Source organism: Camelina sativa, chromosome 7 (assembly GCF_000633955.1).
Source record: "Camelina sativa cultivar DH55 chromosome 7, Cs, whole genome shotgun sequence".
NCBI lineage: Eukaryota > Viridiplantae > Streptophyta > Magnoliopsida > Brassicales > Brassicaceae > Camelina > Camelina sativa.
The window spans coordinates 21,552,325-21,578,791 of NC_025691.1; the positions used below are offsets into that span (position 1 = coordinate 21,552,325).

The 26,467-nt window shown below is 34.7% G+C and overlaps 5 protein-coding genes across 5 annotated transcripts; all 5 read left to right on the forward strand.

Moving 5' to 3' along the window:
* Positions 936 to 2,647, forward strand: LOC104704828. Its single transcript, XM_019227117.1, has 4 exons — positions 936 to 946; positions 1,203 to 1,257; positions 1,361 to 1,904; positions 1,965 to 2,647. Exons 1-4 carry the CDS (start codon positions 936 to 938, stop codon positions 2,645 to 2,647), a joined length of 1,293 nt encoding a protein of 430 aa, XP_019082662.1.
* On the forward strand, positions 13,471 to 15,498 carry LOC109124398 (sucrose transport protein SUC1-like). Its single transcript, XM_010417602.1, has 3 exons — positions 13,471 to 14,788; positions 14,886 to 14,949; positions 15,077 to 15,498. Exons 1-3 carry the CDS (start codon positions 13,526 to 13,528, stop codon positions 15,295 to 15,297), a joined length of 1,548 nt encoding a protein of 515 aa, XP_010415904.1. The 5' UTR covers positions 13,471 to 13,525; the 3' UTR covers positions 15,298 to 15,498.
* On the forward strand, positions 17,670 to 19,869 carry LOC104704829 (sucrose transport protein SUC5-like; the record flags this gene model as incomplete). Its single annotated transcript, XM_010420857.2, has 3 exons — positions 17,670 to 18,890; positions 18,978 to 19,041; positions 19,493 to 19,869. Coding segments are annotated over 3 exons (1,503 nt in total), but the record flags the coding sequence as incomplete, so codon positions are not given.
* LOC104701852 (probable magnesium transporter NIPA4) lies at positions 22,044 to 25,106 on the forward strand. The gene is made up of 10 exons (XM_019227754.1): positions 22,044 to 22,073; positions 22,196 to 22,555; positions 23,032 to 23,088; positions 23,197 to 23,287; positions 23,383 to 23,543; positions 23,645 to 23,772; positions 23,862 to 23,999; positions 24,108 to 24,200; positions 24,292 to 24,397; positions 24,635 to 25,106. The coding sequence occupies exons 2-10, from the start codon at positions 22,390 to 22,392 to the stop codon at positions 24,727 to 24,729; spliced, it is 1,035 nt and encodes a 344-aa protein (XP_019083299.1). The 5' UTR covers positions 22,044 to 22,073; positions 22,196 to 22,389; the 3' UTR covers positions 24,730 to 25,106.
* Positions 25,600 to 26,461, forward strand: LOC104701853. The gene has a single exon (XM_010417605.2). The coding sequence runs from the start codon at positions 25,911 to 25,913 to the stop codon at positions 26,451 to 26,453; it is 543 nt and encodes a 180-aa protein (XP_010415907.1). The 5' UTR covers positions 25,600 to 25,910; the 3' UTR covers positions 26,454 to 26,461.

The following is a 26,467-nucleotide window of genomic DNA, read 5'->3' on the forward strand; positions in this document are numbered from 1 at the left end:
CAGGGTTTCAACGTCTTGAAGAGTCTCGTACAGGTTTATTGGATGTCTTAAGGTCACGACATAATCCAAAAGCCACTTTTGGAGATGCTTTGGCTGAATTAGAAATATTGGCCATTGAACCAATGGGAAAGTTTTGGTGGGAAGCAAATAGGTTGTTGATGAACGACGAAGACGTTCGTGATGGATTTATGAAATTACGGAATGAAGAGAACAAAATTCATTTCTTGGAAAAGCTTGTTGGCGTTGATAGATATGGTTATCCGTGTGATAATATCAATTTAAGAGGTACAAGCAGCTTCACAACTCCCTATGTTCCAGCCACTCATTCACAAATGGCGGGAATAAATGCTAATGCTTCGACGAGTTTATACCCCGGATATGGAATGTCTGATGGTTCTTCAGGGACTAGCTTTTCGACTTTGCTTGGATTGTCTCCCCGAACTCAATAAACGAAACATGCATGCGTTCGTTGTTGTTCTATGTTCTAGCCTTCTAGGATTTAATATTTTTATTTTTATTTTTATTTTTATTTTAATGCTCTTGCTAATAAAAGAATGTAATCGAATAATTTTGTTTTTCATGGTTTTTTATCTAATAAATCTGTTTAATTATTTAATTATCTTTATTATGTTTATAGTTTATAATTATCATTTAAAGAAATAATGTAACAAACAAATGTTTGACGAATTCTATTTATTTATTTTTTTTTCTTTTGGAAAATTAACTTTTACATGAATTATTAATGTTCAATATTGTTTTGTTTAGAGAATCTAGGAAATTCAAAAACTAAATTCATTCAATTAGATAATTTGTTACGAATAGAAGATACTCATGTACGTAAAATCAGTCCCTATTATAAATACACAATGCTCTCACCAAGCTTTATCTTCACAAAAATATTGGTTTAACTTTTCTTATCAAAAACAATCGAAGTCATGAGTGAAAGGTAATATCTCTAGCTCCCTTTGTATTTTGATTTGTATTAGACTCCTATTGTTTAGTTTCAGTGACTTGATTAGTTAGCAAACGCTATTTTAAGTTAGTGTTAGTTTCTCGTTTGGTTTCATTAACTTGTTGTATCTTTGTCTTTTAGAAGTTAAAGTTTTTAAATATCCATCAAATAAACATTTAATTATTAGTAGTAAAACAAGTGAAGCAATCATGGTGTTTGGAATGAATGGTGTTTTTTTTTTTCAAATCAGAAATAAACGAAAGGTTGGTCCATCATCAAGTTCTAAAACTACGGAGGATTCTAAGGTATTATTTTGTTTTCTACAATTTTATATGTATATATATATATGTCAAACAATTTTATACGTATATGTATATATATTAATATCTCAACATTGGTTTTTTCTAGGTATTTCGTATTGCAGAATTACATTTGAGAGGTATTGAAAATCTATCAGATGAAGAAATAGCTGAACTGATTTTACTTGAAGAAGCTGAAATCTTAGAGACCGACATTTCTCCATTGATGGAATATTATGGCAAATTCTTCTGCAAAGAACCAGAAACTCAAGATAGAGGCAGTGGATGGGCCATGATTCGAAAGCAAATCTATGCTAGTGAAATTTCATGTCGAAAGCTTGTACGAATGAATACAGTGGCATTTCAGCGTTTGTGTGAAATATTACAAGGGAGGTATAGCTTACAAGACACTCAAAATATGGCTGTTGATGAGAGTGTTGCAATCTTTCTTATGATTTGTGGCCAGAATGACTCTCAAGGTGACATTGGTCTAAGGTTTGGTCATGCACAAGAAACAATATGTCGGAAGTTTCATGAAGTTCTTGGAGCAATGGAACGAATGGCTGTGGACTACATACGACCAAGAACTACCCAAGAACTTGAAGCTATATCAAACCGTCTACAAAGAGATAAACGCTATTGGCCTTACTTTAGTGGATTCATAGGAGCTTTAGACGGGACTCATGTACCTGTTATGGTGACTCCAGGACAAGAAACCATTAGATTTGTGAACCGCAAAGGAAGTACGAGTCTCAATGTCTTGGCAATGTGCGACTTTGATATGCTTTTCTACATATTGCTTGTTGGTATGGCGGGATCAGCTCATGATGCGCGTGTGTTATCAACAGCGATTCCTGATGATACTATGTTTCCTACCCCTGCGGAAGGCAAATACTATCTTGTAGATTCTGGTTATGCCAACAAACGTGGATATTTGGCTCCGTATAGAAAGCAAAGTAATGTTGGCACAAGGTATCATCTACAAGAGTTTTTCTATGGTGAGCCGCCAAGGAATAGCAAGGAGATGTTTAACAGATGGCATGCATCCCTTCGCTCAGTCATTGAACGTACATTTGGAGTTTGGAAGAAAAAATGGAGAGTTTTAAATGAATTTCCAAGGTATAATATTGCAGTACAAAGACGTGTTATATTTGCTACAATGGGACTTCATAATTTTATTCGCAAGAATAATATTGAAGATGATGACTTTGAAGAAGCTGATAAAGATAGTGATGTTTCATATGGGCAGCAAAATGTTAATGATGATGTGAATGATGATCAAGATATTAGAGTGGAAGAAGAAACACACGATGGAAATTATATGAAGATCGTCCGCGATCAAATTGCTGAGCAAATATGGTCTGCAAGTCGACGTAGTGTTCGTCAGCAACGTTAGATTTTATTTTATATAATATTTTGTAATAAAATATTTATTTCCAAATATGAATTAATAATATATTAGTTTTTTTTAATTTCTTATATTTAAATATATAATTTAGTTATATATATAATTTCTGATACTATTATAAATAGATTTTTAATATTATATTTTTGTATTCAGCTATTCAACTTAATGGTCACCATTTAGCATACTAATTTATTTCTCTGCAGTTTTTTCAGCTCGTTCAATTCCTTCAGCTCATTTTTATTCAGCCCATTATTATTCAACCTATTCAGCTGGTTCAGTTTGTTAATCACGATTTGCAGCCAAAAAAATATTAGAATATTGGAATAGATAAAGAGGAATTAATTGGACTAATTATTATACCACCTATAACGTGTCAATCGACTTTATATGTTTAATTTTTTTTAGGGTTTTTATCTTTGGTTTGATTTATAAATCCTATCAAATTTGGTTGAATTTCAAATATCTTGAATCCTTTAATTCTCCCAAAATACATGTAGACATATACTCTTATTGTTTTGTTACGGAAATAAATGGTACTACATAACAACTGCAATTATATTAGTCAAGTGTGGTGTGCAAATCTACGACTGTGGAACCCATTTGTACTTTTGCAATTTATTTTGTTACTAGAGAACGTCATACTGAGATGAGATGAATCTTTAATAATTTCCCGACATGTACATCGTTGTACATAAATGCACCTTTGAATTTTAAAACGTGGCTAATCCATACATTCTATTTCTTGTACAACATATACTACCTAGTTTAGTAGTAGTATGTGTTTAGGTGACACTGAATTAGTAATAGACTTTTTTTCATCCGAAAAGATAACCTTAAATACTAGATTAAATGTTTGCCAAAAAAAAAAAATTACTCGACTAGATTTTGTCCAAAAAAATAAAAATTGATTAGATATATATATATATATATATATATTTTAGATTACGTATTTGATATTTCTTAAATCAATTCTTACAGTATTAGAATCTTTTTAGATCATTTCTTAGAATAAATTAGAATCTTTAGGATGGTTGAACTCTCTATATTGTACACCAATTTGTATACTCTATCATTTTGTGAATTTAAATCTCAGCCCTAACTTAAAAAAATAAAAAAATAAAAAACCAAAAAAAAATCACCAATAGCAATCTATTCTAAGAAAAAAAAAAAAAAAAAAAAAAAAAAAAAAAAAAAAAAAAAAAANAAATTAGTGAGCTGTGGATTTTCGTCATGACCAAAATAAACATGGTCCATCTTAAAAAAAAAATCGTTTGTAATTTGCCAACATACCCCAGCCTTAATACTCTTTGTTTTTTTGTTGCTGATCAAATTAAATATATTTTTGTCTTTTTTACGAATTTATTACTTTTGTCTTTCTAATTATTGTACTATCGTATTCTCGAAGCAGTCAATTTGATGTCATATTCTGAAACTCTAAATATATTGTTAATTATTATCTTTGGTTTATTTGTAAAAGAATTCATTTAAACCACAAATTCGATGATATTAGTTTTTGTTTTTTTCTCGTCCACTATATTTCTTAATATCTTTGAAGCGGTACAAGGTGCACCATAATTGTATGGTGAAAAAAAATATCTTAAATTATTTAATCTCTTTTTCGGTTAATACTCTTTGTTTTTTGATAAAGTTTTAATACTCTTTGTTAAAAAAATATAAATATATATTTACCTAAGTTAGGTCGACAATGCGATAGAGACAACAAAAATAAGCTAAAAAATATATACAATAATTTGATTTAAATTATTTTATACAAAATATATATATTTGTGCAAACTCCTCAGTAATTTTACGAGGACACATGATTACTCTCTATAAAGATAAAAACGACTACTAAAATCTATATGAAATCCGTGAGGTGTTTGGAGAGAATACGAAAGAGGCTAGCTTAAAGATGCTCACACTAATTTAAAAAAAAAAAAAAACAATTATGGAATGATTCAACTTGGTTTTGTGCTGGCTCGATGAAATATAAAACTAACGCTCACGCTAATATAAGAAATTAAAATTAAGAGTACTAGGCAGCTTTGGTTTGCACTCTCTAAACAGATGACATAAACAAAATGGTTTGGTACCAGTTTAATTTATAGTTGTAGTTAACACACCGGTATTGTCTCTATAGGTAGCTATAAACAGATCATAAGATCATCTTACAATTCACGTATTCTAAGTTTCTAACGTGTTATAATGTTCCAAGTTTGGAAATCATAAGTAGAATTATTTTTAGTTATAATTGGAAATTTAGATATTTCTTTATGATATCATTGTTCATTAAAAGAGTTTAGATTTTATGAATGGAAATATATAAACTGCACAGGTAGAGAGTTAAACAATCTACCCCACACAAAAACAAAAAAAAACAAAAAAAAAAAAACATAACAAACAGACAATTCCAATCTGCAACATGTTTGAGTTTCTAAAATTTTTGCGTCATGTAAAAATGGGATTGAGGTCTTCATATAGATGCACAAGTCCCTTAATCAACACATACAATTGTATCTTATCACAATCAAATATTTATCGTTACATATTTGAGGGTAAGTAGGTCATGCATCCGTCATGCTAAAACAACCAAGGACAGTAATTGAATCGAAAAAAGATCTTGACTAGTCTATACAAAAATGGGTAATTTTTAACTTTCATATTATATGATTTTTATAAAAAAGCGAAATGAGATAGGGAAGAAAAGTCAGAGATGAGGAAGGAAAGGATGGGGAAAATCCGGCGGAATAATGAGGGCGAATCCATGGAACAAGTTGGCTAATTTCAGATTCAATTCAGACAGAACACTTCTCTTCTCAATTCTCATTAGACATTGATAGAGTGATGGAGAGTAGCTTTGTTTTGTCTGTTTTGTTGTCCTTTTAAAAGTCAATCAAGTCTCTGGTCCCGCGTTTCTTTTTGTTTTGTGTAACAAAACGTCCCGTAAACCCCACTAGCTTCACTGCTAGCATGACTTCATAGACTCAAAGCTGGTTCTGCAGGGCATCGATCCTAACTCTTCATCGTGACAAATGGAGCTACTCATCTAAATCCACGGTAGGTTATTAGTGTGTCAGACGTTCCTCGAACTCTGGTCCTTACCCTTTATCAACCTTCCCACAGGACAAGTTGCCACCAATTGAGCTGCAGATCAATTGGTGACAGCTTGTCCTGTAGGAAGGTTGTTAAAGGGTGAGGACCAGGGTTCAAGGAACGTCTGACGCACCAATAACCTACTGGTGGATTGGAATATCCACAGTGATGAGTTAGGATCGATGCCCTACAGGGCTAGCATGGGGTCAGTTGGGACGGCTAGCAGTGAGGCTAGTGGGGTCCACGGACGGTCTGTTGGAGCAGCTAGCAGTGAGGCTAGTGGGGTCTGCGGGACTCCAAGCTGGCCCTGCAGGGCATCGATCCTAACTCATCAATGTGGATATCCCAATCCACCAGTAGGTTATTGGTGCGTCAGGCGTTACTCGAACCCTGGTCCCCACCCTTTAACAACCTTTCCATAGGACAAGTTGCCACCAATTGAAATTGTAACACCCGCGAACCAAATTGGGGATTTGGGAAGGGGTGTCGATCGACACCAAGAAGAGTGTCGATCGACACCATCAATTTTGTTTCGACCAGATTGTTTTAATTAATCGTTTTGGTTCGGTCTGGTTCAATTGAAGTGTAAAACCGACGTATTTATAGGGGAAACTCGACCTAGGTCGTGGAAAGAGTTGTTTTGGCCGCTTCTAAAGAGAAAATAGAGAAGAGAGAGTGTTCTTGAGGGATTTTGGGGATTCTAAGCTAGATTGGTGAGATCTGTTCTTGTGGAGTGGAGATCTGGTGCTGGGAACGAAGGGGAAGCCTTCTAGGGTGCTAGATTCGTCAGTTTGGGACAGAAACTTCCTGCAAAAGAGGTGAGTGCATGACCATGACTTATCTAAGCCTGAGAATCCTTTGTTTGATTGATTTGCTGTGTTTTTTGGTGTTGTTCTTGATTGTGGTGGTTGTGTTATGGTTGTTATAGGTTCCTAGAGCTTTTGGGTGAGTTTGGAGCGGATTGGAGATGATTGGAAACGGAGATTCGACGATCGGCATTGCGCAGAACGCGACTGCAGAGTCGGTGTCGATCGACACCATGTTGGTGTCGGTCGACACCATGTTTGGGCCAATGTCGATCGACACCACTCTGGTGTCGGTCGACACCAACTTGTCTGATTCGTGAATTTTCTAGTTTGTTGTGTTTGTTTGTTGTTTGGTAAACATGGAGAATCTCAGTTGCTTGTGTATATAGCCTAGTAGATGGGAGGATTGCCTCACTAAGTATTTATGATAATACTTACGCATCTCAATTGTTGTTTGTGGTGTGCAGGTATGTGACGTGGAATCATGGCGATGAGGAGGAGGATGATCTAGGGTCTCGTTTGTGTGTTGGTGGTTACATTGTTTATGTTGGAACCTTGGATAGAGTTATGCTAGGTTGTTGGATAGATTGGTTAGGAGTGTTATTGTATTGATGATGTATTGGTTTTGTATTATTGGTATGTTTCCGCTGTGCTTAATGGTTATTGCTGGTTTAATGATGAGTTGTGGTTTGGGTTGGTTAATTAAGTAGTATGGGATGCTTAATTGAAAATATTGTATTTATTAAAAAAAACAGGTCGGGTCGTTTCAGTTGATGGTAACTTGTCCTGTGGGAAGGTTGTTAAAGGGTGGGGACCAGGGTTCGAGTAACGCCTGACGCACCAATAACCTACTGGTGGATTGGGATATCCACAGTTATGGGTTAGGATCGATTTTTATGTAACAACTCGTCCCGTGGAACCTACTAGCCTCACTGCTAGCTTGCCCCCATAGGCCCAAAGTTGGCCCTGTAGGGCATCGATCCTAACCCATCACTGTGGATATCCCAATCCACCAGTAGGTTATTGGTGCGCCAGACGTTCCTTGAACCCTGGTCCTCACCTTTTATCAACCTTCCCACAGGACAAGTTGTCATCAATTGAGCTGCAGGTCAATTGGTGATAGCTTATCATGTGGGAAAGTTGTTAAAGGGTGAGGACCAGGGTTCAAGGAACGTCTGGCGCACCAATAACCTACTGGTGGATTGGGATATCCACAGTGATGGGTTAGGATGGATGCCCTGCAGGGCCAGTTTGGGGTCCGATTTTTATGTGACAACCCATCCCGCGGATCCAGTAGGCTCACTGCTAGCTGCTCCAACGGACCCAAGCTGGCCCTGCAGGACATCGATCCTAACCCATCACTGTGGATATCTCAATCCACCAGTAGGTTATTGGTGCGCCAGGCATTTCTCGAATCTTGGTCCCCACCCTTTAACAACCTTCCTACAGGACAAACTGTCACCAATTGATCTGCAGATTGATGCCCTGCAGAACCAACTTGAGATTCGTTGGGACGGTTAGCAGTGAGGCTAGTGGGATCTGTGAAACGGATTGTCACATTTTGGCATTTTGGAAACTAAAAAAATAATTTTAGAAACAAAAAAAAAAGGAGAATTTATTATATATTATCTAACCCATTAACTAAAAAAAATTCCAAAAATTTATGTAAAATTGAACATTTTAAGTGATAATTTGATTTTTTTTTTCCTAACTAATAATTTTCTTAGAAAACTAAGGCAAATTAATATCAATTAAAACCAGACCAATGTTATGTCCATCAGTAGGGTAGGCTACAAGGCTATTTACCTGCCGTGTTCCTTCATTTCTACTCATCTTTGATCTCCAATTGCAAGTTGCCTCCAAGAGAATGTGGGACGTTGTTTCCTTTTTCTTCCTCTCTTTTAACTTTTTTTTGCTCCCTACCGACCATTCTACTTTTTTTTTTTTTTTTTTTTTTTTTTTTTTTTTTTTATATATTACCAGAGTGTTTTATGCAGGATCCAATCTATTATAGTTATCATTTGTAAAAGAAAAATGTATATGTTTCATATTAGTAATCCTCCAATTCTTTTGTTGTCAAAAAAAATAATATATTAGTAAACCGAACAGAACAGACTATTTACAAAAAATGTTAAATTTTTAGAATATTCAATATCTACGTCCATCGTCGCATGTAGGCAATTTTACTGGTATGCAGTCTTGTTATTTCCCTTTTAAAATTAAATATTTGCAAACAATTAATCTATCTAATCATACGCGACATCTTCTAACAAATTTAGCAATTCTCCCAATTTAAAATGCTATAGTTACATATTTTAAAGAATGCAAACAAACGTTTGTGTCGTCTGTGAGGCCTATGCATGGACGGTCACACGTTCTTTGCCTTGAATTTCCACCTACACTATTATTGATGTTTTCTTAAAATAAATTATACAGACGATATTGATAGAAAATCCAGGGAATATTATTTTGATGATAACATCAAAAGACAAAAGATATGGGAATCTGAGACCAAGAGTTGAAATTAGAGTAAAGAACAACAGGAAAACAACAGAAGATACAACTCAAGTCTATGCTATATTTCAAACTGTCAACTTAGAAAGTGAGTACATCAAATATTAAACGCATATCAATAAAAATTCAGCGCCAATTATTTTGGCGATAGTTTAAAATAAACGGCTCCATATTAATAATCAGATAGGTATGTTTGGCGCTAATCGTTCGCTAGAAGTCTTCCTTGCCACCTTTTGTTTTTTCTCTATTATGCGGTGTGGTTCTATATATCAGTTTAACTGTTTTGTACTTTGTAGCAAGACTTGAGAAATCAACATTTTTTCTTCTTTTTTGACTAATTATATATTATCTAGCTATGTATTTCCTTTTTGTTGGTAACATATAATATGCGGATTTAAATTCAAACAATAGTTAAATGTTAATACAAACGATTTAAACTCAAACAATAATTTATGTTTATATAAACGATAATGTTATCCACTGTAGTCCGAATTATATTGTTTTAAAACCACAAGAATTGAATTTGTTAGTAACTCTGACCGTAAAAGCTGTTTCCTTTCCATACCAATATTTTGGGTACTGGTTTTCCTCATTATAAATGATATTTCTTTTTGCTTAAGTTATAGTATTACAAAATGGTTGTTCTGTTTAAAATGAGTCTCTGTTAATGTCTTGTGTGAGATGTAACTAGCTAGGGAATATCTAATGAAATAAAATTTGAACAGATAAATGAAGAAGAAGTCAATTTTTAATCAATAGATAAATTAGATACATGAACTAAAATAATAATAATTGAAAGATGGAGTGTGAACATTTGTAGTTGGAGTAGTATGTAATTAGAGAGGTCAATGAGTCAACAACTTCTATCGTTACCTTTTTGACAATAATGCGCCTCTCTCTCTTAATAACAATGATGTCCAATCCCGACATCCTAATTACGCCACGCCATATGTCATATTTTATTAGTATTATCATCTTAGTATAACTATATGTTGTTAGCCTTTGTGTTCGTTTAAAATAAGTAAAACCAACACTTTCTAAAGAACTTTTGTGTTGTGCTGGTTTTGGAAGCTGTCCAACCCGATTTCGTAATTCCATTTTAGAGTAGACAAATATATTCTACCGCACCCTCTTTTTTTTTTTTTTTTTATAAAGTTCTACCACACGTTATTGCATCATTTTCTTTCGATTATTAAGAGTATGTGGTCGTTGATTCTTGTGTTGAAGCAGATTTGAAACCTTAAAAAGTTTTGAAAATTAAACATTATATGTGAAGCTAAACAAAACATAAATATTGAATAGACTTATTCAACGAGATCCCTAAGGTGGTGTTGAGTGAAATATTCAACAGTTGGGCGAGGATGACAGCTTTGAAATATTATCTATCTTTCGAGTTGTGTATTTTTATTCTGTTGAGGATGTAAATATTAGTCTTTTTTAGCGGTAATAAAAATTTTAAACGGAGAGAAAAAAGTGAAACTATTTTCCCATTCCCTCTCTGCAGAATATTATTGTCAGCAGCATTCTTTTTGGTCTGTTGTTCTTTTTACATTATTTTTATTGACCTATTTTACATTTTTATAGTGTTCTGATGTTTTTTTTTTGTCAAACCAAGTACTTTTCATAAATTGGTAACCGGTACAGTAGTTGGTACAGTGCAAAACGAAAATAAAGTTGATTTACACAGTGCAAACGAAAATAAAGCTGATTTATTGACCTCTTTTACATTTTTATAGTGTTCTGATATTATTAATATTCGATCCTCCAGTGATTAATATGTTGACTAATCTCATAGAATAATATAGTGAATAGTTGAAATTAAAATTAAGCAAAACTACTCATTGCCTAGTCATGTTCAACTACGAGTGCATAATGATGGTGCGAACCACAATCTTTTTTAGGCTAACAAACTATAAGCTTCTTTTAGGGTCCCGATCCCCGACCCTATAAAACTAAATTCATTTTGACAAACCTTTTGAATTTTCTTACGTGGTTATTTAATTCATGTTACTTATATTATTGGCATGCCCCTGAAACTATAAGCAAATAAATTGCATTGATCTAGTGTCCACTTTGTTTCGCGGGAGACATTGATTTCCTTTCAATAAGTGGATGTAATTTTTCATTTTTTTCCGTTACTTATTATGAGTCATGATATAATTTTAAAAAAAAAAAATTAAAAACTTTAAAAAGTGATGTAAATGTTTTGAACCTTGTTTGTGATGTTCAATTTCTATAGTTTGGCTAACATAAAAGTCATACTGTATAACGTAAGACTTGTGACGTTTAATACTGCAGATTTATTAGGTTAACCAATGTCTCATGTAGTTTTATACTTCTGACAAATCCATTTGAGGGTATTTATATTATAGATATATATAGATATTTGCCTAATTATGTTCCTGAATTTGGTTATCTACCTAATTAATTGTGAAATTAATTTATTGATGATTTATCTTAATTTTCATATTGATTCTTCTGTGATATTATATACTAGCTATTTTATAACTATACATTTTTTATCAAACTATTTTATAACTATATATGTACCCTAAGTCCAAGTAGTTTAGACTGGAGGGGTAGAAAGACAGCGTAAGGAGTTGACAAACATGTGATCCAGTCTACAAACATAAGAGCCACTTGAGACTAGGTCACAGACAACTAAAATCCAAGAGTTCTACAAGTAAATGCTTTAGTTATTTAATTGTATTTTTCTCAAGTCAAAGTCTTTCCGGTTGGAAAAATGGAAAGAGTGTATATGGAGTTTTCGGTTCTACAAAGAAAATGTAAAAAATGAAATGTAAAGAAAGGCAGAGCGCTTAATGGTGGGTCGGACAACCAATCCAAAATAAATGGAGTTTTGAGTACCGAGATCGTAGGATCATATCTTGCATTATAAAAACAATGTGTAATAGGGTGAAATTTTCTGTTGCAGAACCCTATTTTTACGTTATAAAATTGGTTCAATTGTAAATATGCAACATAAACCAATGTAATAAACCTATTTCAACAGATTTTATCTGTTGTAGTAAGACTTCTGTTTAGAAAGCAGGATTACTTCCACTTTTTTATCGAAATTGCGTTCAATTTTCTTTTTTTTGTTTTAATGATTGCATTTGAATGGTTTCTATGTATCATGTAAACTTTCTATTATATAATATAATCGTTTTGCTGTTAAAAAAAAAACCAATGTAATAATCTAATGAATTGGGTGTTAGAGACATTTTTACGATTGACTGCTTATATATAGTAATCATAAAATTAAATTTGATAACACTAGAGTTAACATTTAACAACGTAGCCAAAATATAACACTAGTTTTTCGTAATAACATCGCAGAAAGAAAAAAGAATAGTCGCCACCATATACAAACCTAAGTGTTTTTTTTTTTGTATTATTGTTTGTGATAAGATTACATTGTCATGTTTACGAAGCGGAAATTGAACGTTTGGTCGTCTAAAGACTTGGACATAACGTTTGGGTCTAAAGTCTTGGACGTCAAGGATAACATACCATCTTTGGGGATGTTCGGATAAGATCGTCTGCATCATTTTTGTAAAATATGTAGCTGGTTGGACCTTTGTGTTAGATACTCTCTCGACTATGAACATGGGCCATGGCGGAATCATAATGGCATGATCTAGAGGTGGTGGTATCAGGGGATATTTGGCATCCATGACCGAGATTGGAGCCAGATTTGTTAATTAGGACTTGATCCACGTTATTTTATACGTCAGATAATACAAAACTTATTAACTAATATCGTAGCTGATGTGAAGAGTGAAGACATCCGGAAAAAAAAAGTATATATATGTTGCCTTGAACAATTATGTGCCTTAAAGTCATATGTTTGTGACACAAATAACTAGGTCGATTCACCATTATTAAATTTTGTACCCAATCGGAATCACGAAAGCATCCAGCCAAACAAAACGTTAGTAAAAATCGGATTTTAAGAAAAAAAAAAAAAAAAAAAAAANAGAGTAAAAAAGAGAAAACTAAAACTGTGAGAGAGAGAGAGAGAGAGAGAGAAATTGAATCAACGTCAAAGTCACTTGATGCAAGAAAAATGGCGAAACCAATTAAATCCCGTAAAAAAACAGAAACCAAGAGGAGTTAATGTCCTAACTGACACGTGTCCCTACCTTGCCATACACTCTCACACAATTAAAAAATTTGTAACTGTGTCTCTTATCCGAAAAATAATCATCTCCAAGTGTAACATTTCTTCTTCTTCTTCGCTTATAAATACAACTCCATGCTCTCGTCTCCTACATCACAAAAACAAAACCTTCACTTAGCAAAAAAAAAAAAAAAAAAAAAAANAGAGAAAAGACAGAAAAACCAAAAAAGAAAAAGAAAAAGGAAAATAAACAAATTTTCTTTTCTTTTTTTTCCCTCTAAATTTTGTCTATTTCGTGTGTGTGTGTTTTTTTTTTTTAACTTCCTGAAAATGGGAGTCTTCGAAAAAGAAAAATCCACTAAAGATGCGGCGGCTCTAGAGACACAACAGTCGCCGGAAGATTTCGACCAACCATCTCCCCTTCGTAAAATCATCTCCGTCGCTTCCATCGCCGCCGGTGTACAGTTCGGATGGGCATTACAGCTCTCTCTTCTCACACCTTACGTACAACTCCTTGGAATCCCTCACAAATGGTCATCTCTCATTTGGCTCTGTGGGCCAATCTCCGGTATGATTGTTCAACCAATCGTCGGTTTCCACAGTGACCGATGCACCTCAAGATTCGGTCGCCGTCGTCCCTTCATCGCCACCGGAGCCGCACTCGTCGCCGTCGCCGTTTTCCTCATCGGTTACGCGGCCGATATTGGTAATAAAATGGGAGATAAGCTCGACCAGAAGGTAAAGGTTCGAGCCATTGGGATCTTCGCTCTCGGGTTTTGGATCCTTGACGTGGCTAACAACACCTTACAAGGACCTTGCCGTGCTTTCTTAGCCGATTTAGCTGCCGGTGACGCTAAAAGAACGCGAGTCGCAAACGCGTTTTTCTCCTTCTTTATGGCGGTTGGAAACGTTTTGGGTTACGCTGCTGGATCTTACACTAACCTTCACAAAATGTTTCCCTTCACAATGACCAAAGCTTGCGATATCTACTGCGCCAATCTAAAGACTTGTTTCTTCTTATCCATCACTCTCCTCCTCATCGTCACCGTCACGTCTCTTTGGTACGTGAAAGACAAGCAATGGTCTCCCCCGGCGAGAAACCCCGACGACGATGAGAAGACCTCAAGCGTTCCTTTGTTCGGAGAGATCTTTGGAGCTTTCAGAGTCATGAAACGTCCCATGTGGATGCTTCTAATCGTCACGGCCTTGAACTGGATCGCTTGGTTCCCTTTTCTTTTGTTCGATACTGATTGGATGGGTCGTGAAGTGTACGGTGGAGATTCAGATGGAAACGAACGGTCCAAGAAACTATACAGCCTAGGAGTCCAATCTGGTGCAATGGGATTGATGTTTAACTCGATAGTTCTTGGTTTCATGTCACTTGGTGTTGAATGGATTGGTCGGAAACTAGGAGGAGCTAAACGCCTTTGGGGAATTGTGAATTTCATCCTCGCCGCCGGTTTGGCCATGACCGTTCTCGTTACGAAATTGGCCGATGATCACCGGAAAACCGCCGGTCAATTAGCCGGACCGAGCAGTGGTATTAAAGCTGGAGCTTTAAGTCTTTTTGCTGTTCTTGGTATTCCATTAGCTGTAAGTAGTACACTTTTGTTTTCTACTCTTCTTTTTTTTCTTTTTTTTTTCCTTTTTTTAGTTAGTATCAACCGATTCGTTTATTTTATTATCACAGATTACATTCAGTACTCCATTTGCGCTAGCGTCCATATTTTCAAGCAGCTCCGGTGCCGGCCAAGGTAATATTCTTAACTTTATTCATGTTACATAGTTGTACATGGGACCGTAAACGTTAAATTATACTATTACTTTATCTAATCCGTCCAATATAACTTCTAAACCATTCATTTTATTTTATTATTACAGGACTTTCGTTAGGAGTTTTAAATTTGGCGATTGTGATACCACAAATGATAGTATCACTAGGAGGTGGACCTTTCGACGCTCTCTTCGGTGGTGGAAACTTACCGGCGTTTATCGTTGGAGCAATTGCAGCAGCGATTAGTGGAGTATTAGCGTTAACCGTTTTACCTTCACCGCCACCGGACGCACCTGCTTTGAAGACAGGGGCCATGGGATTCCACTAGTTTTAATTACTATGCTTTTTTTTTTTATGAAACTCATGATCAAATACAGTATTATTGTGCAAAACCCAAAAAATAAAAGAAAAGAGAATGGGATAAAGTGATAAAACTCTAATAAACCTTGGGTAATCTGTATTTCACCCTTCCTTTAGTTTTTTTACTTTGTTACTGATTTGAATTTGAAATAGAATTTGTTTTTCTTTTGTTTGGTCGTCAATAAGTGATGTATGTCACTACAGTTTTTTTTTTTTTTTACTGTTTTGCTTTCGCGCGTAAAAGAAGTATCCAACTAGTGAAAATACTTCCAGACAGAAAACAAAAACTGATATTAATTTGTGGCAATTATTTTATACATAGGGAAAAAGTTGAATATTTTTTTATAATCTAGAATGACTTAGGCAACTTACTTTATCCATGGTGAAAACACACAATAATTTAGTAATAGTATTAGTTAAATTAGTTAATTAATTTGTTTTACAAAATATAAAACACTTATTAATATATGATTAGTATTTAAATTAATCAATTTGATTTATAGAATTGAAAACACTTATTAATCAATTTCTATTATTATTTATATTTTAGAAACACATTTTGTTATAATATAGTTATCTGTTTCTTACTTAGCATAGAATGACACATAACAACTTGATGATTTATCACTAGGCAATTATAACCCATGTTTTTGAAGATCATACATATTATCATATATTATATGTATATGATTATATCATTTTTTTGGAATATCATTAAGTTAGAATGTATTTTTTTCGTCAACAACATGCTTTATGTGATATTAATTAAAAAAATTATATATAAGAGTTTCCATAATTTTTCTTTAACAATCCAATACTGTATTTGCCTAAAACGTAAGAAATGCGCATACAGATGATTGTGAGTAAGAGAACAGATAGTCCATATCCATCTTACACAATTCGGACTCATTGGTCACACGACTTCGTCAATTGGCCAAGGTTATTAGATATCAAGACACATCAAAACAACAAATGACAGTATTGTGCAAACGATCAAAAACTAGACTGGCGCAACATAATGACCAAGGCCTTTGGGCCAGAAACTCTTTTTGGATACATAAAAAACAAAATCAATTTACAACCGTTGGACAAGTTTAAAGACATTTCAAGTTGGACGTGGATCAAAAACTCTTCTTAAAGATTCAGGAATAAGAGCCCAGTCTTTTGATAATCACTTTGGAAACGAAATTAATCACTCGTTTAAAAAGCAAATATTGTCCAAAAGAAAAAAATATATCTTGTCTTCTTGTTTATTTTATTTTATTTGTGGTCAAATATCTTGTTTTGTTTTGTTCTTGTTTATTTTATTTTATTTATGGTCAAATATCTTGTTTTGTTTTGTTTTCGTAGAGTGGTCAAATATCTTGTTTACTTTGTAAGTAACGGATTATATAAGCTCTCTGATTCGCTTACCAAATTCGTCTTTGGAGAGTCAAATTTTTTGCTTTATAACTGTACTTTTTTATCCAAAAAATAATAATCTTTAAGAGATTAATATCCATTTTTTTCTCTTTTTCTTTGTCTTCCTCATACAAATAAAATGTCTAATCTTCCATCATCATAAAACCAAAGATTTGAACAGTTAATTGTGTTTTATTCATATATAATTAAATGTAGATTTGCCTTTAAGAACAAAAAAGGAAAGATTTCATTGGAGAGTTTATTTTCAAAATCTTCATGTGGATAATATCCACAAGTTCAGCCATAAAATTTACTATGGCGTGATTCATTAACTTAAATCATATAAATCGACATCTTTTTGTAATCCGTTCATATATCTTTTACTTATCCACAGGTTGTTTTCATTCCCTTTAGTCAGTTTACCACAAATGAATGAAACGTAATATTCAAAATTTGGCGCTACCATAAACGATTGTATCACTTAAGTTGAACCTCTTCGGCCGTGAAAACTTACCGGCGGCGTTTATCCTCTTTAACAGTTACAACAATGATTAGTAGAATATTAGCTTTAACTGTTTTACCTTCACCACCACAAAACTCATCAAATACAACTATTACTGTGTGAAAACCAAATAGTAAAAGAGAAGACTGTAACACTGACTGCTTTGGTAAACAAAGAATAAATCAAATTACAGAAAAGAAATATATCCCCTTTTTATAAAGTTGAATAACTTTTACTTAATATGTATTTTTAAATATAATACCCTTAATTAGTCTTATAAACAAAACTAGTAGTCCACATGACAATAACACAGCAGATATACAAAACACAGAAGTTAACTGCCACGTGTCTTAATATCCGCAAAACGATACTTTTCTTAAAGGACTTTCGCCTATAAATACAACTCTAATCTCTCAACTCTAATCTCTCAACTCTAATCTGTTGTATCTACCTCACCATGCCCGGCGCCGGAAGATCTCAACCAACCATCTCCACTGCGTAAAATCATCTCCGTCGCATCCATCGCCGCCGGTGTGCAGTTCGGGTGGGCCTTACAGCTCTCTCTTCTAACTCCTTACGTGCAACTCCTCGGGATCCCTCACAAATGGTCGGCTTACATGTGGCTCTGTGGTCCAATCTCCGGCATTCTTGTACAACCAATCGTCGGTTACCACAGTGACCGATGCGAGTCAAGATTCGGTCGTCGTCGTCCGTTCATCGCCGTCGGAGCCGTACTCGTAGCAATCTCCGTGTTCCTCATCGGATTCTCGGCGGATCTTGGACATAGTTTTGGAGACAAAATCGAGGAGAAGGTAAAGACCCGAGCCATTATCATCTTCACCGTCGGGTTTTGGATCCTTGACGTGGCGAACAACACTTTACAAGGACCATGCCGTGCTTTCTTAGCCGATCTAGCCGCCGGAGACTCTAAAAAAACGCGTCTCGCCAACGCGTGTTTCTCTTTTTTTATGGCCGTGGGTAACGTTATGGGTTACGCTGCTGGATCTTACCCTCACATCCACAAGATGTTTCCGTTCACGCTGACCAACGCTTGCGATATCTACTGCGCGAATCTCAAGAGCTGTTTCTTCTTGTCCATCACTCTCCTCCTCATCGTCACCTTCGCGTCTCTAACGTACGTTAAAGAAAAGAAATGGACTAAGCCACCGGTAGACGACGGGAAAACGTCAGGTGTTTTTTTCTTTGGAGAAATCGTCGGAGCTCTCAAAGTCATGGAACGTCCCATGTGGATGCTTTTAATCGTCACGTTTTTTAACTGGATCGCTTGGTTCCCTTTTATTTTGTACGATACCGATTGGATGGGTCGTGAAGTGTACGGTGGTAAATCAGATGGAAACGAAAAATCCAAGTCTCTTTACAACCAAGGAGTTCACGCTGGTGCTTTGGGATTGATGTTTAACTCGATACTTCTTGGTTTTGTCTCAGTTGGTGTTGAGTGGATTGGTCGGAAATTGGGAGGAGCTAAACGGCTCTGGGGATTGGTCAATTTCATCCTGGCCATTGCTTTAGCCATGACGGTTCTCGTCACAAAATCGGCCGAGCATCACCGGAAAATCGCCGGTCCTTTCGCCGGACCTAGCCCTGGTATCAAAGCTGGAGCGTTAAGTCTCTTTACCGTTCTTGGTATCCCATTAGCTGTAAGTGCACTTTTGTTTTTTTTGTCATTTTTTTGGTTTTGTCTTTTACTTCAAAGTTTTTTACAATTTTCAGTCTTATTATTACAGATTACATTCAGTGTCCCGTTTGCACTAGCGTCCATATTTTCCAACAGCTCCGGTGCTGGCCAAGGTAACTTTTTGTCAAATTTGAGATATATGTCTAATTAGACTGATTCTGATGATGTTGGACCAAAAATGGTTATCTTAGAGCATTTATTGACTTCAAACGTTTGAATTGAACAAATTAAATTGAGAGGATTCTGTTTCCAGTTTTATGCATGTCTAATCAAAAAGTAAATATTTCCATTGTAAATTTATTCTTTCAAAATCTCTTTCTTCTTTTGTGAATAATATCTACAAGTTTATCCTTTGCATTTAATAAGTTGTGATTTATTAATTTAATTTTATTAATTGACATCTTTAATGTAATCCGTTGATTATCTTAGTTATACATGGGTTTCATGCATATGCAATATAGCCCATAAATGTTTGAGACGAAAACAGTTTTATCTTGTACTGTAACTTTAGATATTTAAATATTAAATTAACCAAAAAATGTTATTTATTTTATTTTATTACAGGACTTTCACTAGGAGTTTTAAATATAGCGATTGTGATACCACAAATGATAATATCATTTGGAAGTGGACCTTTCGACGCCTTATTTGGTGGTGGAAACCTACCGGCATTCGTGGTTGGGGCAGTTGCGGCGGTGATTAGTGGAGTACTAGCGTTAACTGTTATACCTTCACTACCTCCGGATGCACCTATGCAGTCAGGGGCTATGGGATTCCATTAGTTTACTGTTTATTTTGCCAAAAAAATGTCCATTAGCAAAACTGAAGAACCTAAAAAGAAAGAATGGATAGAGTGTGAAAATGTAATAAAACCTTGTGTCGTGTATTTTTCATATTTCGTTTAGTTTTTTTTTTTTTTTAATATTTTATTTTGTAACTGAACTTATTAAAAAGAATCTGTTTTTCTTTTGTTTGACCATCAATAAATACTGTGTTTGACTTTAAAAATTATTATTTTGTGTAACTGTCAAAGAAAAGATCAGTCTAGAGAAACCAATCCCAAGAAAAAGAAGTCTGATCATAAATTAATGGCAATTTATATACACTGAGAAAAAGTTCAATATTTTTTTCTCATCTAGAAATTATAAAATAGGCAATATATGCAATTACTGGTGAAAATATTTAACATTAAGTAAATTTAGTCAAATTCCTTAACATTTAGTCACTATTTTTAGGGATGCTTATTAATTGCACCATTATGACTATTCTCATGTCTTTGAATATCTAATATATTAAAAGGTAAAAATGATAGAAAAAAACACATAACTTCTTTAATATTTGCTAGAAAAAAAAACACGAACTTTTTTTAGTTGTCAGAAAAATACTTACACTATTTTATTGGTAACAAAAAATACATGAACTATCTCGATTTTCCAATTTTCCACCTATCGTTGTTACGATTGTCAACGACGTTAATATTACCGGAAACATTGTTAACCCCTTATTATTTCTTCTAAATTTCTAATCATAACAAAAACTTGAAACTGAGAAAACAAAAATTGAATATAAAATTAAGATATCTAAAGAAAAAGGTCTTGTTATGATTTTTTTTTGTCAACTATTGGACCACAACTGGCCGGCCCATTAGCCAAATTCCTACATTCGTAGGAAGTGGGACTCGATCCCTGATGTGATCATGCCTTCTACAAATGGACTTATCTCCTGCCACTACACTAAAATCTTGTTATGATTATAGCTACGGTAAAAATGATACTTTCCCATGTGATTGTAATTAGAAGGGTGTTTACGATTGCGTTAATGTCATTAAAAATCGTCCTATGATAAGTGAAAAATCGTAACATCAGGATAGTTCACGTAGTTTTTATCACTTATAAAATAATTTGAATTTTTTAAAAAGAAAAAAAAATCATGTTTTTTATTTGCAAATATTAAATAAGTCATATTTTTTTTTGATATTTTCCCCTATATTAAAAATCTGTAATGGTAAACCTTTTAAATAAATAAATACTGTATTTTTGTTAACAACTAATCTACACTCCGACCTATTTGAAAACAGGAACCTTGTTCTATGGACCATATATATTGCACTCTTGTCCTATACATTCGAGTCGGGCTAAGAAAGATCATAGCTCTTTCTACAGGTTTTTTTTGTTTTGTTTTGTTCACCTCTCTTTCTACAGACTAATGAATACTCTTAAGCCCAGCTCTTTTGTAACTCACCTTGGAAGTGTTATTATTAATCAACAATGGGGCGCACTTACCAAATTCTTCTTGCAATAGACTTAAAATTATATAGTCTGTTCATTGGTTCGTTGGATATTACAACTTACAAATACAGGCATCAACAATTATGCATACCCATATAATATATGTTTATCTGATAAATGCGAGGAAATTATGATTATTGTATTTCTTTTTTATATAATGTATCAATCGTTGTTGTCACACCTGGAAGTGTGTACGAGGCTCTATAATTTTCTACGAATGCTTTTTATTTGTTAGGTTATGTTATCTTTGTTTTTCAAGAGATTGGTTCTCATTATAGTAGAAGGAGGATGATGTTATCTATGAATTAGTTGTGGGTATTCGTGATAAATCGCATTCGCAGATGTTTCAGAAAAAGAAGTTTCACTATTTTTTTGGTCTATCATTTTTTAAGGTTTATCTAGTTATTTTTGCATTTAGGTTTAGGAATCGTCCTTTTTTTTATTTTGGTCTTGATATTATCTGCTTTGTATATCTAGCTTTCTTTGTCTCCTTTCAATAAAGTTTATCTTTCAGAGAATTTCCTTTTCCACCGGTTTGGTTTTCGGGAATTTTTTGTTGTTAGTCGGCTTAGTTTCACTTTTTTGAGCTGTAAACTCCGGAGATATCTTTATTTTCCGCGGATATAAATTGTAATTCATAATGTGTTTTTCAAATTTTATAATTTTATCAAATGACAAAAAAAATATAGGCAAACTAATATTTATTTTATAATTTAGATATATCTTTTAAATATAAGCTACTATAATTTTATTATTTAGATTATCTTTAAAGAATATACATATATATATTAATTAAGTAATTATATTAAGTGAAAAAAGAAGGAGCATGGTGGTGGCGCCGGAAAGTGACCGTAGGGGTCAGTCATAAACTCTCTCACCGTTTCTTTTTTGGTCCTCAAATCTTCTTTTTTCACCCTTCTTTAACGAGATCTTCTCCTTCCCTCAATCTCCGATTTCAAATCTCGTTTCTTTCCTACAGGCAAACCCTACTCTGATTTCATCGCAGTGGTGGGAATAAAGAAGCAGAAATCAGTAATAAGGGGAGAAGAGAAGAGAAGAGAAGAGGCGATTTCTCTCTCTGCTGATTCGATCTGCCTACATCTGAAGTCCCGATCTGTCAGGATTTAGGGGTTTTCCCATCTGGGTTGATATAAAAAAGGTTTCTTTTTTGGAATGGGGGAATCAGGTGGTGGAAGCTGGCGAGATTCTTATAAAGGGATGTCCTCTGATAACATCAAGGGTTTGGTTTTGGCCTTGTCTTCTAGTTTATTCATTGGAGCTAGTTTCATTGTTAAGAAGAAAGGTCTTAAGAAAGCTGCCTCCACTGGCACTAGGGCTGGTACATTATAAATCTCTCTCTTTTTTCTGATAATGTGGTTTCGAGGGTTTTCAATTTTGGTGCTTAGTGTGTTCAACTCACATAGCAGCTAATGTGGAATTGGGATCTCTAATTGTAATTGAACTTATCAGGATTCAGTTTTATCTAAGCTATTCTAAGGTTGTGAAACATATTGGAGATCAAATAGAGTGTGTTCAACTCACCTAGCAGCTAATGGGGAATTGAGATCTCTAATTGCAATTGAACTTATCAGGATTCAGTTTTAGCTAAGCTATTCTGAGGTTGTGAAACATATTGGAGATTTGTGTTTCTGTGTTCTTTTTTTCTTCTGTTGAACATTCAAGGGAACTTAATTGTTAATAGCCACATTTGTTTCAAGATTTGTACCTTCTAGTGATTACATTGTCGCGTGTAAATGTTGTTCCTTTAGGTTTGCTTTTCATACGGGAGTATATGATTCAATCTGATGCTTGTAGGTGTTGGTGGGTATTCTTATCTTTACGAGCCTCTTTGGTGGATCGGCATGACAACGAGTGAGTCTTGTTTGTTTCCTTTGGCGTTACATTTTCCAGTCTTCTTCTTAGTGGTTACTATATTGTTGGCTTATTCACCTCTCAATCATTGGTTTCTGCTACTTTCAGTGTTACTTGGTGAAATTGCCAATTTTGCTGCTTATGCATTTGCGCCAGCTATTCTTGTCACTCCTCTAGGTGCTGTCAGTATCATTATCAGGCAAGAGAGTGACTCTTCTATCAGGTTTTCTATGTGCTGAGTAAATCTGTGATTTTTTCTTTCTTTCTCATACACTTTTGTTATTTGGATCTCAGTGCTGTCTTAGCTCATATTATACTACGAGAGAAACTACACATCTTTGGAATTCTTGGCTGTGCTTTATGTGTTGTTGGTTCCACGACAATTGTCCTACATGCTCCTCAAGAACGTGAAATTGATTCTGTGCTTGAAGTTTGGAATCTTGCAACAGAACCAGGTGCGTTGCTTGATGAAACTGTGATACTCGTTTGAACCATCTCACACGATTCTTTTTTCTCCTTCCATTCAATTTTTCTAACTTCGTCTAGTTTATTGCAGCATTCATGTTCTATGCGAGTCTGGTAATTGGGGCTGCTGTATTTCTCATTTTCCGTTTTGTGCCCCAATATGGGCAAACAAACGTAATGGTTTACATCGGTATTTGTTCGCTTGTGGGATCATTATCGGTATTTTTCTTTCTTCCTATTCAGTTTGTAACCCTAATGTATCCTTAAAAAGGAATCTTGATTCACCTTTCCCAAAATGATATTTTCAGGTAATGAGTGTAAAAGCACTTGGAATAGCACTAAAGCTGACATTTTCAGGAACAAATCAATTATTTTATCCTCAAACATGGATATTCACCTTGGTCGTACTTACCTGTGTGATTACCCAACTGAACTACTTAAACAAGGTAAACTATTAATTAAGTGATATATGATTTGTAGAATTCTACCTAGGTACTAAGTTGTCTTCCTTTGTTACTAAAAGACGTGCAATTTGTATTGCTTTTTACTTGCAGGCTCTTGATACATTCAATACGGCTATAGTATCTCCTATATACTACGTGATGTTCACATCTCTAACTATTTTGGCCAGTGTCATCATGTTTAAGGTAGCGTCTTCTCTCACAAAATGTATTCATGATTGGTTGTATAAGGGTGTTGCTTCAGTACATGATTCAAATCATCCGATTTTGTGAACAGGACTGGGATCGGCAAAACGGTACTCAAATTGTCACAGAAATGTGTGGATTTGTTACGATACTTTCAGGCACCTTTCTTCTCCACAGAACGAAGGACATGGTCGAGGGTGAGTTCCTTTATCTCATTTATGGCACTTCTTATGCATCTGTGCTCTTATACTTATATATTTATATATATGTTAGAGATGTATGTACACACTCCTACCTAGAGTTTGGTAAACATAGACATTTGTGATTGACAAAAAGATTGCCATCTGTTGTATTCATATATTTCAAACACCAAGTGTCTGGCTCTGAAGATTCTGAGAGTTTGCAACTAACTTTTATTCACCATGTTATCGCAGGTTCATCGGTAATACTACCTTTGCGTATAAGCAAGCATACTGATGAAGAAGAAGGCATTCCACTTAGACGCCAAGAATCTCTCCGGGCACCTTAAAAAGCTTATTGCTATGCTTTCTGGTCCACTACGATAACTGCAAACCAGAGCATCAACCTTTCTTTTTTCTTTATTTCCTTATCTCGACCTACTATAAGCACGGACCATGGTTCTGTCTAACAAATACAAATGGTTCAAGAAGATCGAGGAAGGAAAGAGGAGCAACGAAGACGAGATCATCATCATCTTCTCCATTGTTGGTAAATATGCTGTGAGTTTATTAAGCACACGCCATTAGCACACACCCACGCGTAAACCCTATTGTGACCTTACAATTTTTTTTAGAAACAGAGATGGGTTTTGCTTAAAATTGTTCTTACAAGCATAGAATGACTGAAAAAGGTTTTTCAATTCAAGATTTGCAATGTTCTTTTGTTTGTTTGTTTGACAGTCTGTTTTTTCTTCGTTGGTTGGTTTAATTTGTCAAATCGTAGAAGAATGAGTGTTATGTTATGTGATGAGGTGGAGTTATAAAATTGATGATAACAGATGGTGACAACCTTCTATGTTCATCTTTCCTCAAATCAATCAATCACCCCACCGGTAGATGAGATGTCAAAATTGAAACTGCGTTCTGTCACTCTCATAAACTCTTTTTTATACATTTCTCGTATCTTATAGCTAATCCAAATACAGTTTGTTTAAAAGTATATAATTGCACAAAATCTCTAACTTGAAAGTTTCAACTTTCAGATAATAATAACTACTGTTGTCCTCTGTTAAAAAAACTGATCAAAGCTAATCTGATTTGCATTACAACAATTTACAAATAAAACAATCATCTTTGACCTATAAAAAAAAACTATAAATCACCTAAAAAGAAAAGTAACGTTGACTTATTGAAAAATAAAATCACCTATAAATATCGTAAAAATAAGAACCCAAAAAGAGACAAATATTTTAATTTGTAACCATAATTACAGATTTCTTTCGAATAAAACCAAAATCTTCTTCTGCAACTTCTAAATTCCTCAAGACAAAAAAAAAAAAAAAAAAAAAANAAAAATTAAAAAGAGAACTTGTTGTAGCAGTTGAAGCAGAACAAAGAGAGAGAAAAAAAAACAGAGTAAACGAATCCAACATCACCAAACAAAACACAAACTCTGTGTGTGTGTCTCTCTTTGGTCCTCACTTCTTTCTTCTTTTTAAATAATCTTTTAGCTTCTTGATCTTTAGAAGAAATGGCTCTGAGCAGTGTGTCTTCTGAAGAATTTAGCTTCCCATCTCTTGCTTCTTCTCACCATTCCGGTCTCGATTCACCTCCTCTATGGAAACACTCGCCTGTTCACTCCTCCCGCCGGAAAGATTACGACTTTGGTTTCCCGAGACTACTCATCGGAAAAGAAGGTGATTACAACCACGATCAGGCAAAGAGCTTCTCGTACGTTGAGATGAGAAGACGTTGGAGCGAGGACAACAGAGCAGAGGATAAAATGGATATGTTATGGGAAGATCTCAATGAAGATTTGCCTCCGAGAAGCCAGAGCCTGAGGATTGTTTCCGGTGGGGATGGTGGAGGAGAGAAGAAAACTTCATTCTTTTCCGATCAGAGCTCCGCCGTTGCCGTAGGGTGCGGTACGGGGATGAAGCTGTCGAAGAGTACACCGAAGAAGAACAAGAAGAGGAAGAATCTGAACGTGTTGGTGTTGATGAGGGTTTTGAAGAAGCTTATTGTTTTGAGGAGTTCGTCTCATAGATCGCCGGTGAAAACTCATCCACGGTGATCATCGATCTCCAC

What these genes read in the sequence shown, in the direction of transcription:
- LOC104704828 (XM_019227117.1), top strand. An exon ending in AAACTACGGAGGATTCTAAG is followed by an intron (nt 1,258 to 1,360) that starts GTATTATTTTGT and finishes GGTTTTTTCTAG; the next exon opens with GTATTTCGTATTGCAGAATT. An exon ending in ACGCTATTGGCCTTACTTTA is followed by an intron (nt 1,905 to 1,964) that starts GTGGATTCATAG and finishes CTCCAGGACAAG; the next exon opens with AAACCATTAGATTTGTGAAC.
- LOC109124398 (XM_010417602.1), top strand. Translation starts at nt 13,526, where the DNA reads ATGGGAGTCTTCGAAAAAGAAAAATCCACTAAAGATGCGGCGGCTCTA. An exon ending in TTCTTGGTATTCCATTAGCT is followed by an intron (nt 14,789 to 14,885) that starts GTAAGTAGTACA and finishes TTATTATCACAG; the next exon opens with ATTACATTCAGTACTCCATT. An exon ending in CAGCTCCGGTGCCGGCCAAG is followed by an intron (nt 14,950 to 15,076) that starts GTAATATTCTTA and finishes TTATTATTACAG; the next exon opens with GACTTTCGTTAGGAGTTTTA.
- LOC104701852 (XM_019227754.1), top strand. Translation starts at nt 22,390, where the DNA reads ATGGGGGAATCAGGTGGTGGAAGCTGGCGAGATTCTTATAAAGGGATG. An exon ending in GTGGATCGGCATGACAACGA is followed by an intron (nt 23,089 to 23,196) that starts GTGAGTCTTGTT and finishes TGCTACTTTCAG; the next exon opens with TGTTACTTGGTGAAATTGCC. An exon ending in AACTGAACTACTTAAACAAG is followed by an intron (nt 24,000 to 24,107) that starts GTAAACTATTAA and finishes TTTTACTTGCAG; the next exon opens with GCTCTTGATACATTCAATAC.
- LOC104701853 (XM_010417605.2), top strand. Translation starts at nt 25,911, where the DNA reads ATGGCTCTGAGCAGTGTGTCTTCTGAAGAATTTAGCTTCCCATCTCTT.